The 13,981-nt window shown below is 49.0% G+C and overlaps 1 protein-coding gene across 1 annotated transcript in view; it reads right to left on the bottom strand.

Annotated features, from left to right (window-relative positions):
- efcab12 (EF-hand calcium binding domain 12) overlaps window positions 1-13,981 on the bottom strand; it is an 80,347-nt gene that overhangs the window by 40,164 nt on the left and 26,202 nt on the right. Inside the window, exon 2 of the mRNA XM_078209287.1 lies at window positions 13,035-13,251. Coding sequence (XP_078065413.1) covers window positions 13,035-13,251 — 217 coding nt within the window. The remainder of the gene's footprint in view (window positions 1-13,034; window positions 13,252-13,981) is intronic.

The raw sequence follows: 13,981 nt of genomic DNA, 5'->3' as shown, positions 1-13,981 counted from the left end.
TTGTTGGTATGTAGTCTCAGGAATTAATGATACAGCAGTATCTACCTTCATTCTAAATATATAAATTCCTGTCTAAAACCATCAAAAATGGCCTTATCCCAATTTAGAATTTTAACTTTTGGGCCAGACCGATCATTCTCCATAGCTATCTTAAAACTAATGGAACTATGGTCACTGGTCGCAAAGTGACACTTCTGTCACCTGCCCTTCCTTATTTCCCAAGAGGAGGTCAAGTTTTGCCCCCTTTCTGGTTGGGCCATCCACATACTGAATGAAAAATTCCTCCTGAGTACGCTCAACAAATTTCTCTCCATTCAAGCCTCTAATACTATGTGTCTCAGTCAGTGAAAGTTAAAGTCCCCTACTATTACCACCCTATTTTTCTTGGAGCTATCTGGAATCTCCTTACACATTTGCTTTCTGCGTTTTAAGACTTCCAGCACCTCCTTCTCTGCAATATATACACCCAAGACATCACTATTCATTTCCCCAAGTTCCCTAACATGCATGTTTTTCTTAACAGTAAATACCTATGCGAAATATTCATTTAGGATCTCACCTCATCCTCTATCTCGACACTGGAGCGATCCTCATCCCCGTCCCCAACACTGGAGAGATCCTCATCTCCATCCCTGACACTGGAGCGATCCTCATCCCATCCCTAACACTGGAGCGATCCTCATCCCCGTCCCCAACACTGGAGAGATCCTCATCTCCATCCCTGACACTGGAGCGATCCTCATCCCCGTCCCCAACACTGGAGAGATCCTCATCTCCATCCCTGACACTGGAGCGATCCTCATCCGTGCCCTCACTGCCTCCCCATTCCAGGGCTAAACAGCTGTAACTATGAGGATAGATTGGCGAGGTTGGATGTGTTTTCCTTGGAGAGAAGGTGGCCAAGTGGAGAAAATTGTCTTACCATGTGATGCGCGATATAACTCACGAGGCTAGAGATGCTCGAGGAAATAAAGGCTTTTATTGACTACTACAATAGAGCTACCATATATAATACACGATCCCAGACTGAAGGGTCCCAGACAGAGCAGTGACCTTTATACCTCTCCCAGGAGGCGGAGCCCAACTGGGATGTACCATAATAACTATATTACAGCCCAACCCTAACCCCAACAGTAACATATAGAACAGCCCAACCCTAACCCCAACAGTAACATATATACAGACTCATCGTACTGGCCAGACCCTGGCTCAGTACTACCTGGTGGGAACCAACGATGGTTCACCACATTCACCCCTCCTTTGAAGACAAAGGCCGGCGGGGTACAAAAAAAACACAGAACAATTGGTCATCAGTCTATAAGTTCAGACGGTCAGGGGGACCGCACCGTCGTTGTGACCTCCTCAACACCGGCGATGACACCGGTGTAGGCACTCGCGGTGGAGTTCTCCCCAAGGCGGTGTCCAACGGCTCCTCCGATGTCTCATGGGTCGGTTGACCCCAAGGTGGTGACAATCCGCTGAACTCGGACACGCCTTGAAGTGGCGACCATCTTCTGGACTCAGGCAAGCTGTACACGGGAGTAAAAGGGTTAAGTGATGGTCCCGATGCTGCCCGCGCCGTATCAGGAGGAGAAACAATAGTTGGGGGGTCTCTAACAGGAGGTGTGGGAGCGACAGGGGTTTCCAAGCCCCCTGCTGGCGCCAGGTCTCGAATCGAGACCGTGTCTTCTCGCCCGTCAGGGTATGCCACATAGGCATACTGAGGGTTGGCGTGGAGGAGATGGACCTGTTCAACCAAAGAGTCGGACTTGCGGGTCCTAACATGTCGCCGCAGGAGGACAGGTCCTGAGTACGTCAACCAAGACGGTAATGAGGTCCCAGAGGAAGACTTCCGAGGGAATGAAAACAGTCTCTCATGGGGAGTAGCGTTGGTTGCCGTACACAGGAGTGAGCGTATGGAGTGGAGCGCATCAGGGAGCACCTCTTGCCAACGGGAGACTGGAAGGCCTTTTGACTTCAACGCCAGTAAGACAGCCTTCCAGACTGTAGCATTCTCACGTTCCACCTGTCCGTTACCCCTAGGGTTGTAGCTCGTGGTTCTACTAGAGGCAATCCCGTATGAGAGCAGGTATTGCCTCAAGTCATCGCTCATGAACGACGAGCTCCTATCGCTGTGGATGTAACAGGGGTAACCGAACAGGGTGAAAAGATCACGAAATGCCTTGATAACCGTGGCAGCGGTCATATCAGAACAGGGAATGACAAAAGGGAATCGTGAGTACTCATCAACCACATTGAGGAAGTACACATTCCGATCTGTCGAGGGAAGGGGGCCCTTAAAATCCACACTCAGTCTTTCGAAGGGACGAGTGGCCTTAACGAGTTGTGCCCTGTCAGGTCGGTAAAAGTGCTGTTTGCATTCCGCGCATACCCGGCAGCTTCTGGTTATGGACCTGACATCCTCCACCGAGTAGGGTAGATTCCGGGCTTTTATGAAGTGGTAGAGCCGAGTGACCCCTGGATGGCAGAGGTCATTGTGGAGAGCCTGCAATCGATTCTCCTGCATACTAGCGCATATTCCACGCGACAGGGCATCCGAGGGCTCGTTGAGTTTCCCTGGACGATACATGATGTCGTAATTATAGGTGGAGAGTTCGATTCTCCACCTCAAGATCTTATCGTTCTTGATCTTGCCCCGTAACGTGTTATTGAACATGAACGCCACGGACCGCTGGTCCGTGAGCAGGGAAAACCGTTTTCCCGCCAAGTAATGGCGCCAATGCCGGACGGCCTCCACAATGGCCTGGGCCTCCTTTTCCACCGCTGAATGTCGAATTTCGGGGCCTTGGAGGGTGCGAGAGAAAAAGGCGACGGGCCTGCCCGCCTGGTTAAGTGTGGCGGCCAGGGCGAAATCAGATGCATCGCTCTCCACCTGGAAGGGGATGGACTCATCGATAGCATGCATCGTGGCTTTTGCGATGTCGGCTTTTAGTTTTTCAAAGGCCAAACGAGCCTCTGGTGCTAGGGGAAAAGAGGTAGACTTGATGAGCGGACGGGCTTTGTCCGCGTAATTGGGAACCCACTGTGCGTAGTAAGAGAAGAAGCCTAAGCATCTTCTCAGTGCTTTTACGCTAGTGGGCAGGGGAAGTTCGAGGAGGGGATGCATACGGTCTGGATCAGGGCCAATGACCCCGTTTTCCACCACGTATCCGAGGATAGCTAGGCGGCGCGTGCGAAATACACACTTCTCCCTGTTGTAGGTCAGATTCAGGCGAGATGCAGTGCGTAGGAATCTGAGAAGGTTGGTATCGTGGTCCTGCTGGTCATGGCCACAGATGGTGACGTTATCCAGGTACGGGAAGGTAGCCCGCAGTCAGTTATGGTCCACCATTCGGTCCATAGCACGCTGGAAGACCGAGACCCCATTGGTGACACCAAAAGGAACCCTTAGAAAATGGTACAAGCGACCATCCTCCTCAAAAGCCGTGTATTGTCGGTCCTCTGGGCGAATGAGGAGCTGGTGGTAAGCAGACTTTAGGTCGATGGTGGAGAACACCCGGTACTGCGCAATCTGGTTGACCATGTCAGAAATGCGCGGGAGGGGATACGCATCCAGCTGCATGTATCTGTTAATGGTCTGACTATAGTCTATGACCATCCGGGGTTTGTTCCCACTCTTGACCACTACGACCTGCGCTCTCCAAGGACTAGCGCTAGGTTGTATGATCCCTTCCTTGAGGAGCCGCTGAACCTCAGATCGAATGAAGATCCAATCCTCAGCGCTGTAACGCCTACTCTTAGTCGCGATGGGCTTGCAGCCTGGCACGAGATTCTGGAATAAGGAGGGTGTGGTAATCTTAAGCGTCGAGAGGCTACAGGTGGAGCACGTTGGGCAATTTGGAGGCTGCTGTTCTCCCACTGAAAGCGGAGGGAGTGGCCCACCGTACTGTAGGGTTACACTCTTCAAGTGGACCATGAAATTTAGTCCGAGGAGTATTGGCGCGCAAAGGTGCGGTAACACCAGGAGCTTGAAGCTCTCGTAAACCGTGCCCTGCACCGTTAGATTTACCACGCAACTCCCTAGCACAGTGACAGACCGGGACCTTGACGCCATCGAAATTGTCTGCTTGACAGGCTGGATCTGGAGGCCACACCGCTTCACGGCGTCTGGGTGAATAAAGCTCTCCGTGCTCCCGCTGTCAAACAGACAATAAATCGTGCGTTTGTTTACCTGTATGTCCATCATGGACTTGTCAAGTCTGTGAGGCTTTGCCTGGTCCAGGATGATTGACGCCACCGTTGGTTCGTGAGCGCCACTGCAGGCAGCTGAGATGGATGATGGCGACCCCTGCTGGTCATTCACGGTCGGTGCCGACCAAAATGGCTGCTCCCATAGGTCGCACGTGGGTGATGGCGCCAAAATCAGCGACCCCTGGTGGTCGCGCGTCTCTTGCGACTCCGACGTCTGGAATGGCGACGTCCTGGCCTCGCACGTGGAAGAAACCCTCGACGATGCCGACGACGAGGAAACTGGCTCCGGGGAGTCACACGCCGCACTGCTGTTCCTGGATGTAAGTTTGGATCGACATACCCTCGAATAATGCCCCTTCTTGCCGCAGGCGGAGCACAACACCGCTTTAGTGGGACATCGCTGCCGAGTGTGTTTCACTCCCCCACAGAAGTAACACCGCGGGCCACCTGGTGCTGCTGCCGTCGTCAGGCCCGAGGGTGGGAACGCAATCACGCAGCTTTTTGGTCCCGCTGGATGAAGTGGGGTCTGTGACTGCCCCTGCCACGCTGTCTCCACGTGGTCGTCGGGATACATCGCCAGGCTTTTGGAGGCCGTTTCTAGCGTATCCGCTAGCTCTATAGACTTAGTGAGATCGAGATTACCTTGCTCCAACAGCCGAAGTCGGATATAAGACGATCCGATTCCCGCCACAAACGCATCTTGAGCGAGGTCGTTCATGTTCTGGTCTGCCGACACTGCTTTGCAGTTACAGCCCCTGGCTCGCTGTAGGAGCTCGCATGCATACTGTTCCGTCGTTTTGCCGGGCTGCCGTCGTCGAGTGGCTAAGAGATATCGAGCATGCATCTCGTTTGGCGGTTTAATGTAGCGCTTCTTAAGAAGCTCGAGGGCCCCTTTGTAGCCGCACGGATCGCTAAATATACGTCGCTTACCCTCGCGTGGAGGACCCGGAGTCTGTCGTCGTCTGTGGTGACCGCTGCGGAGGCTTCGAGGTAATCCTGAAAACATTTCAACCAGTGGTCGAAGGTGTTGGAGGCGCCCGCCGCACGTGGGTCCAGCGTAAGCCGTTCGGGTTTAAGCATTTGCTCCATGCTCTCTGTATCGTTTTCTTTTTTTTTTCAACGACGAGAGTTCAATTAGTAGTCAATAAAATTGATGCGCGATATAACTCACGAGGCTAGAGATGCTCGAGGAAATAAAGGCTTTTATTGACTACTACGCGAGGGTACACGATCCCAGACTGAAGGGTCCCAGACAGAGCAGTGACCTTTATACCTCTCCCAGGAGGCGGAGCCCGACTGGGATGTACCATAATAACTATATTACAGGTAGAACAGCCCAACCCTAACCCCAACAGTAACATGTAGAACAGCCCAACCCTAACCCCAACAGTAACATATATACAGACTCATAGTACTGGCCAGACCCTGGCTCAGTACTACCTGGTGGGAACCAACGGTGGTTCACCACATCATGCTGCAGGAGTAGAGACTACAAGAGAGAGAGCAGATTGGTAGGTAGCGGGTAAGTTGTTTTTCTCCACTTTAAAGCTACATTAAGGAAACGTAAGAGTTCTAGCTTTTATTAAAATAACTTAAATAATTTTCAACTTGGAATAAATTTAAGAAAATAGCAATTTCCATATGATAAGTGGGCCCGGGACGGTATACTCTGGGCCTACTAGCGTCTCCCTCCAGCGTTGGGAGAGGTTCCCACCAGCAGGGTTTACAACAGCTCCCCACTAACAGAGAACAGGTGTCTTCACCCCACTGGTGGGGACAAAGGCCATTGAGGCCCCCTTGGGAGGTTGGGGCAGGGAGGGTGCCAGCCTGGCACCCAGGCACTGCCCAAGGAGCACAACTGCACTGCCCACTGGACATCTTGGTGGAGCATACTGGTGAGTGGTCTGTGATGTTGGGGGGGTGCCGCTGCCGCTGCCACTGCCGCTGCCACTCTCGAAGAGGATCGGTGGGGGAGGGAATCAGGGGGCGATTGCGGTTGGCTTTGGGGGGGAGGGGGGGAAATCGGGGATTGGAGATTGCCTGTGGGATGGCCTGTAGGTCGGCGATCGAAGGCTGAAGGAGAGCAGGGCTGGCCTGGGGGATGGTCCCATAGGTGATCGGAAGTGGGGGGTGGCGGTCTGGAGGCCAGTCATTAGGAGGGGGAGGCCAGCGATCGGGGAGAAGGGACCTGGGAAAACATTGGAAGGCCGGCAGTCGGGGTTGGGGGGGAGGCACTGTGCATGTTTCAATCTCCCCACTGACAGATCAGCACATACACAGTGGCCCACTCAGCACTATTGCAATTGTGTCTTTGTCTGTATTTGCCCTGTTTATGAAACCTACCTCTCCACACACCTGATGAAGGACTAGCGCTCCGAAAGCTCATGATTCCAAATAAACCTGTTGGACTTTAACCTGGTGTTGTGAGAGACTTCTTACTGAACTAAAAGTATGACTGGGGATCTCAGTCCCATATTTTGCACGGTCTGCAGCATGTGGGAATTCCTAGACACTCCGGTTTGACTAGCTTAAGAGCTGGGTTTCGGAGCTTGAGCATCGACTGGAAGCAAATCATTAGATCCAGAGGCTGAGAGGTTCATGGATAACATATTTTTAGACGTGGTCAACCCACAGCTTAAGAAAGTGCAGCCAGTGAGGGAATGGATGACCACCAGTCAGAAGAAGGGAGGCAGGCTGGAAGTTAGCTCAGCCGCAGAGTGCATCTCACTCAAGAACCGTTTTTCTCTGTTGGAAAATGGTGAGAAAGATATATCCTCTGGGGAATGCAGCCAGAGCCAAGTTCAGGGTACTGTGGGTGACTTAGCTGCACAATGGGGGAGGAGTAAGAGTGGAAGAGCAATAGCGATAGGAGACTCAATAATGAGGGGTGCAGACAGGCGTTTCTGCAACCACAGGTGTGGTTGGTATGTTGCCTTGTTGGTGCCAAGGCCAGGGATGTTACTTAACAGCTGCAGGACATTCTGAAGGGGGAGAGTGAACAGTCAGAGGTCATGGTTCACAGCTATTTATAAGAATATAAATAGCGGCACGGTAGCACAGTGGTTAGCACTGCTGCTTCACAGCTCCAGGGACCTGGGTTCGATTCCCGGCTCGGGTCACTGTCTGTGTGGAGTTTGCACATTCTCCTCGTGTCTGCGTGGGTTTCCTCTGGGTGCTCCGGTCTCCTCCCACAGTCCAAAGATGTGCGGGTTAGGTTGATTGGCCATGCTAAAATTGCCCCTTAGAGTCCTGAGATGCGTAGGTTGGAGGGATTGGAGGTAAAATGTGTAGGGATATGGAGGTAGGGCCTGGGTGGGATTGTGGTCGGTGCATACACGATGGGCCAAGTGGCCTCTTTCTGCACTGTAGGGTTTCTATGATTCTATGAATATCAGAGCATTGGCAGCCATTCAAAAAGGAAACAGAGCACAAAGCCAACATGTTCCCATCAAGGTAAAGTGTAGGACCAACAATTCCAGAGAACTTGTTGGGGGGGGGATGGGGGCTGTGCCTGGGTAAGATGCTGAGTCAGTACAGACTTGATGGGCTGAATGGCCTCCTACTGCATGGTAGGGATTCTATGAGAACCCTGGATGTGAAGGGATATATAGCATTGCATAAGGAAATAAAGGGAAGCTTATGGTAAATACAGGAGGCTGAAAATATTGGATGCCCTAATGGAGTATAGAAAGTACAGAGGGGTACTTAAAAAAGAAATTAGGAGAACAAAGAACAGGAATGAAAAAACACGTGGGCAAATCCCAAGGTGTTTTACAAGTAAATTAAGGGCAAGAGGGTAACCAGGGAAAGAATAGGGCCCATTAAGGATCAAAGTGGCAATCTGTGTGTGGAGCTGAAAGATGTGCATGAGATCTTAAATGGCTATTTTGCACCTGTGTTCACTGTGGGGAAGCACAATGTAGGTATAGAAAGCAGAAAGGGAGACTATGATATAATGGAACAAATTAACATTGAGAGGGAGGTGGTGTTAGTGGTTTTAGTGAGTTTAAAAGTGGATAAATCCCTAGGCCCAGATGAGATGTATCCCAGGTTGCTGTGCGAAGCAAGGAAGGAGGTTGCAGGGGCTCTGAAGCTAATTTACAAATTCTGTCTGGCCACAGGAGAGGTGCAGAGGACTAGGGATAGCTAATGTGGTACCATTATTCAAGAAGAGTAGGGAAAATACAGGTAATTACAAGCCAGTGAGTCTAACATCAGTGGTAGGGAAATTATTGGAAAAAATTCTGAGGGACATTTGGAGAGGCAAGAATTATTCAAGGATTGTCAGCATGGGTTTGTCAGGGGACGATAATGTCAAACAAATTGGATAGAATTTTTTTGAAGTGACTAGGTGTCTAGATGAGGGCAGTGTTGTTGGTATAATCTACATGGACTTCAGCAAGGGCAAAATAGTGCGGAAGATGGAATCTGAAACGAAAACAGAAAATGCGAAAATCTCAGCAGGTCTGACAGCATCTGTGGATGCGGTCAGACCTGCCGAGATTTTCCAGCATTTTTCATTTTTGCGTGTGGACTTCAGTAAGGTTTTGACAAGGTCCTGCATGAGAGTCTGATCAAGAAGGTAAGAACCCATGGGATCCAGGTCAATTTGCAAATTGGCTTGGTGGCAGGAAACAGAGGTTGGGTGGTGTAGTGGCACAGTAGTTAGCACTGCTGTCTCACAGTGCCAGGAGCCGGGTTCGATTCCCAGCTTGGGTCACTGTCTGTATGGAATCTGCATGTTCTCCCCATGTCTGTGTAGGTTTCCTCTGGGTGCTCCGGTTTCCTTCCATAGTCCGAAAGACGTGCTGGTTAGATGGATTGACCATGCTAAATTCTCCCTCAGTGTACCCGAACAGGCGCCTGAGTGTGGCGACGATGGGATTTTCACAGTATCTTCATTGCAGTGTTCATGTAAGCCAACTTGTGACACTTTATAAACTTTACTTTAATTAGATGATGGTTGAAAGTTGTTTTTGTGGAAGCCTGTGTCCAGTGTGTACTGCAAGGATTGGTGCTAAGACCCTTGCTGTCTGTTGTGTCCATTAATGATATAGGTGTAAATGTATGATCAGTAAGTTCACAGAATTCACAAACATTGGTGGTGTGGTAAATACCATAGAATCCAACCATACAGAAAGATTCAGTCCGAGTCTACACCGATTCTCCGAACTAGCATCCCATCCATCCCTCCATCCTATCCCCATAGTCCCACACATTTACCATGGCCAATCCACCTAACCTATCAATCTTTGGATTGTGGGAAGAAACCAGAGCACTGAAGGAAACCCACGCAGACACAGAGGGAGAATGTGCAAACCCAAGGCTGGAAATGAACCCGGGTCCCTGGCACTATGAGATATCTGTGCCACCCACACAGGAGCGAGGAGGAAAGCCAAAGAATAACGAACAATATAGATGGGCTGATGAAATGGGGAGAATAGTGAGGCAAATGGATTTAACCCTGAAAAGTGTGAGATGTTGCATTTTGGGAGGACTAACATGGCAAGGGAAAACATAATGAACAGTAGGACATCAGGAAGTACAGAGGATTAGGGGCACCTTGGGGTGCATGTCCATAGATCCTTGAAGGCAGCAGAACAAGTAGATAAAGTGGTTAAAAGGAATATGCGAGAATGTAGGTGGTCTGAATAGTAAGTTTGCGGTTGACACAAAGATTGGGAGAGCAGAGGATAGTGCCAGAAGATATAGATAGGCTGGAGACTTGGGCAGAGAATGGAATTTAATCTGGACAAATGTGAGGTGATGCATTTTGGAAGGTCCAATGCAGGAGGGAAGTACCCTTAGAAGCATTAACATACAGGGGGATCCATGCATACAGGTCCACAGTTCCCTGAAAGTAGCAACACAAGTGGATAAGATGGTCAAGAAGGCTATATGGCATGCTTGCCTTCATTGTTCGGGACATAGAGTATAAAAATTGGCAAGTCTTGTTGCAGCTGTATAGAACTTTAATTAGGCAACATTTGGAATATTGGATGTAGTTCTGGTCACCACACTACCAGAAGGATGTGGGGGCTTTGGACAGGGTACAGAAGAGGTTTACCAGGATTCTACCGGGCGGCACGGTAGCACAGTCGGGCGGCACGGTAGCACAGTGGTTAGCACTGCTGCTTCACAGCTCCAGGGTCCCGGGTTCGATTCCCGGCTCAGGTCACTGTCTGTGTGGAGTTTGCACATTCTCCTCGTGTCTGCGTGGGTTTCATAGAATCATAGAAACCCTACAGTGCAGAAGGAGGCCATTCGGCCCATCGAGTCTGCACCGACCACAATCCCACCCAGCCCCTACCCCCACATATTTTACCCGCTAATCCCTCTAACCTACGCATCCCAGGACTCTAAGGGGCAATTTTTTTAACCTGGCCAATCAACCTAACCCACACATCTTTCCTCCGGGTGCTCCGGTTTCCTCCCACAGTCCAAAGATGTGCAGGTTAGGTTGATTGGCCAGGTTAAAAATTGCCCCTTAGAGTCCTGGGATGCGTAGGTTAGAGGGATTAGTGGGTAAATATGTGGGAGTAGGGCCGGGGTGGGATTGTGGTCGGTGCAGACTCGATGGGCCGAATGGCCTCCTTCTGCACTGTAGGGTTTCTATGATTTCTATGAGTTCTATGTTGCCTGGTTTGGAGGGTATTAGCTACAAAGAAAGATTGGATAAACTTAGTTTGTTTTCACTTGAACGTGAACATCTGAGCCTCTTGGCTATTGTCCCCAATACTAAGGGGAAAACTGTCTTCCTATCTACCTTATTTATGTCTATAAATCCCCATTTATTCCTATTTAAAAGGGATATGGAGAACAGGTGGAACAGGTGGAGCAGCTGGAATACTGTGTGCAGTATTGGTCCCCTTATTTGCGGAAGGATATATTGGCCTTGGAGGGAGTGCAGAGAAGGTTCACCAGGTTGATACCAGAGATGAGGGGTGTTGATCATGAGGAGAGACTGAGCAGATTGGGTTTGTATTCGTTGGAATTTAGAAGGCTGAGGGGGGATCTTATAGAGACCTATAAGATAATGAAGGGGCTGGATAGGGTAGAAGTGGAGAGATTCTTTCCACTTAGAAAGGAAACCAGAACTAGAGGGCACAGCCTCAAAATAAAGGGGGGTCAGTTTAGGCCAGAGTTGAGGAAGAACTTCTTCTCTCAGCGGGTGGTGAATCTCTGGAATTCTCTGCCCACTGAAGTGGTGGAGGCTACCTCGTTGAATATGTTTAAATCACGGATAGATGGATTCCTGATCGGTAAGGGAATTAGGGGTTATGGGGATCAGGTGGGTAAGTGGAACTGATCCACTTCAGATCAGCCATGATCTTATTGAATGGTGGGGCAGGCTCGAGGGGCTAGATGGCCTACTCCTGCTCCTATTTCTTATGTTCTTATGTTCTTATGTAGGTGGGGAGGTGGGTTTGAGACCAGGGAGAGATCAGCCATGATGTGATTGAATGGTGGAAAAGGCTCCAAGGGCTGAATTTGCCTACTTCTGCTCCTAATTCCTATGGCCCTACGTCCCTCATAATTTTGTACACGTCAATCAGGTCCCTCCTCAGCCTTCTCTGCTCTAAGGAAAACAACTCCAGCCTAGCCAGCCTCCCTTCAAGCTGACACATTCCAGCCCAGTCAACATATCGGTGAATCTCTTTGGCACCTTTTCCAATGCAATCACATCCTTCCTATCGTGTGGCGACCAGAACTGCACACACTATTCCAGCTGTGGCCTGACCAGCATTTTATAAAGCTCCATCATTATCTCCCTGCTCTTCTTTACATGCCTCGGCTAATAAAGATCAAAGAACAGTACAGCACAGGAATAGGCCTTTCGGCCCACCACGCCTGTGCCGACACATGATGCTGTTCTAAACTAAAGACCTTTTGCCTCTATGTGGTCTGCATCCCTCTATTCCCTGCTTATTCATGTATCTGTCAAGATGCCTCTTAAATGTTGCTGTTGTATCTGCTTCTACCACCTCCTCTGGCAGCGCATTCCTGGCACTTACCACCTGTGTGAAAAAACTTGCCTCTCACATCTCCTTTCAACTTTCTCCTTTTCCCTTAAACCTATGTTCCCTAGTAATTGACATTTCTACCCTGGGAAAAAGACTCCGACTATCCATTCTATCCATGACTCTCATAATGTTGTGAACTTCTCTACAGAAAGGCGTTCACTTCTTGTGAACGCCTTTCAGCCTCCGATGTTCAAGTGAAAACAAACCAAGTTTGTCCAATCTCTCCTCATAGCTAATACCCTCCAAACCAGGCAACATTCTGGTAAACCTTTTCTGTACCCTTTCCAAAGCTTCCACATCCTTCTGGTAGTGTGGCGACCAGAACTCTATGCAACGATCCAAATGTTGCCTAACTAAAGTTCTATACAGCTGCAACATGACTTGGCAATTTTAATTTGATAGCATGACCCTGTCAGTACTCGTTACCAGAAAATTCTCCGTGAGCTGGAAAGGGATCTGATCCAAAGGGAATTAAGTCAAGAACAGATAGGGGAAACAGCAATTGAACAATGGGAGGCTTTTGTTACAGAATAGACACATTCACAAGAGAGAAGTTTGACTCCCCTATATAACTAAAGCCTATGCTGTATCATTCTATGGAATATTAGTACACATTTCATGTATATTGAATATTTTTTATGGATGTAGAAAATCAATGAAACTGAGGCCAAGAAGCTGACTCTCCATTCAGTTCCTTAGTTGGAAAGCATGTGACTAAAGGGCATTCTGCAGATTATATTTAAGGTTGAGATTGTGGCATTGTGAAGCAGGTTGCAATAAGTTAGATTTGAATATCACCTTTCTCGAGCATCCTTTCTGTAAAAGAGATGCCATAGTTTTCACACATTTGCAGAATTTTCTTATATTCCATCAGGCACCGTTGCCGATACACATTGGTTGCCTCTCCCATCTCTCCTCCCATTGTAGTTGGTAGAGAATGACAGGCCATGGAATGTTCCTCTCCTGTCAGCAGCAGAAATTCTTCTGTCAAATCCATGTGATGATGCAGTTTGCTCTACAGGGTTAAGATCAGAGCCAATGAATGGCAAATATTGAATCATATCTTTCAGAATAGCTGATGTTTCAATGGGTAAATTGATTGTTGAAAATCAGAAAGACTTAGGGAAGCGATTGCTCTTGCTGACAAGTACCCTGAGTACCTCTCAAGACAATAACCCTGTTCACTGTCTTGACCATGACTGAGTAACTCCCACAGAAAGAGTTTGTGCATGAACTTTGACAACATGAGAAAAGGTTTGACTAATTGAGACACAGGTTAACAAGGTCATAAGTAAAACCAAATCAAGCACTAAGAGAATGAGTTGAAAAGTAGGAAAGTTATTCTAATCTGTGACACTGAAGAAACACTTCTAAAGGGGGAACAAATTTAAATTTAAAGTTTATGAAGTTTTAAGTTTTAAAGTTTATTTATTAGTGTCACAAGTAGGGTTACATTGACACTGCAATGAAGTTGCTGTGAAAATCCCTAGTAGCCAGTTCCTGGCGCCTGTTCGGGTACACAGAGGGAGAATTTAGCATGGTCAGTGCACCCAACCGGCATGTCCTTCGGACTGTGGGAGGAAATCAGAGCACCCAGTGGAAACCCACACAGACACGGGGAGAACGTGCAGACTCTGCACAGACAGTCACCCAAGGCCAGAATTGAACCCGGGCGCTGTGAGGCAGCAGTGCAAGCAGGCTTGGATGAAATCATAGATGGGTGGGTTAGTAAGTTTGCAGACGAC

Source organism: Mustelus asterias, chromosome 3 (assembly GCF_964213995.1).
Source record: "Mustelus asterias chromosome 3, sMusAst1.hap1.1, whole genome shotgun sequence".
Classification (NCBI taxonomy): Eukaryota; Metazoa; Chordata; class Chondrichthyes; order Carcharhiniformes; family Triakidae; genus Mustelus; species Mustelus asterias.
This window is presented reverse-complemented; position numbering and strand designations above follow the sequence as displayed.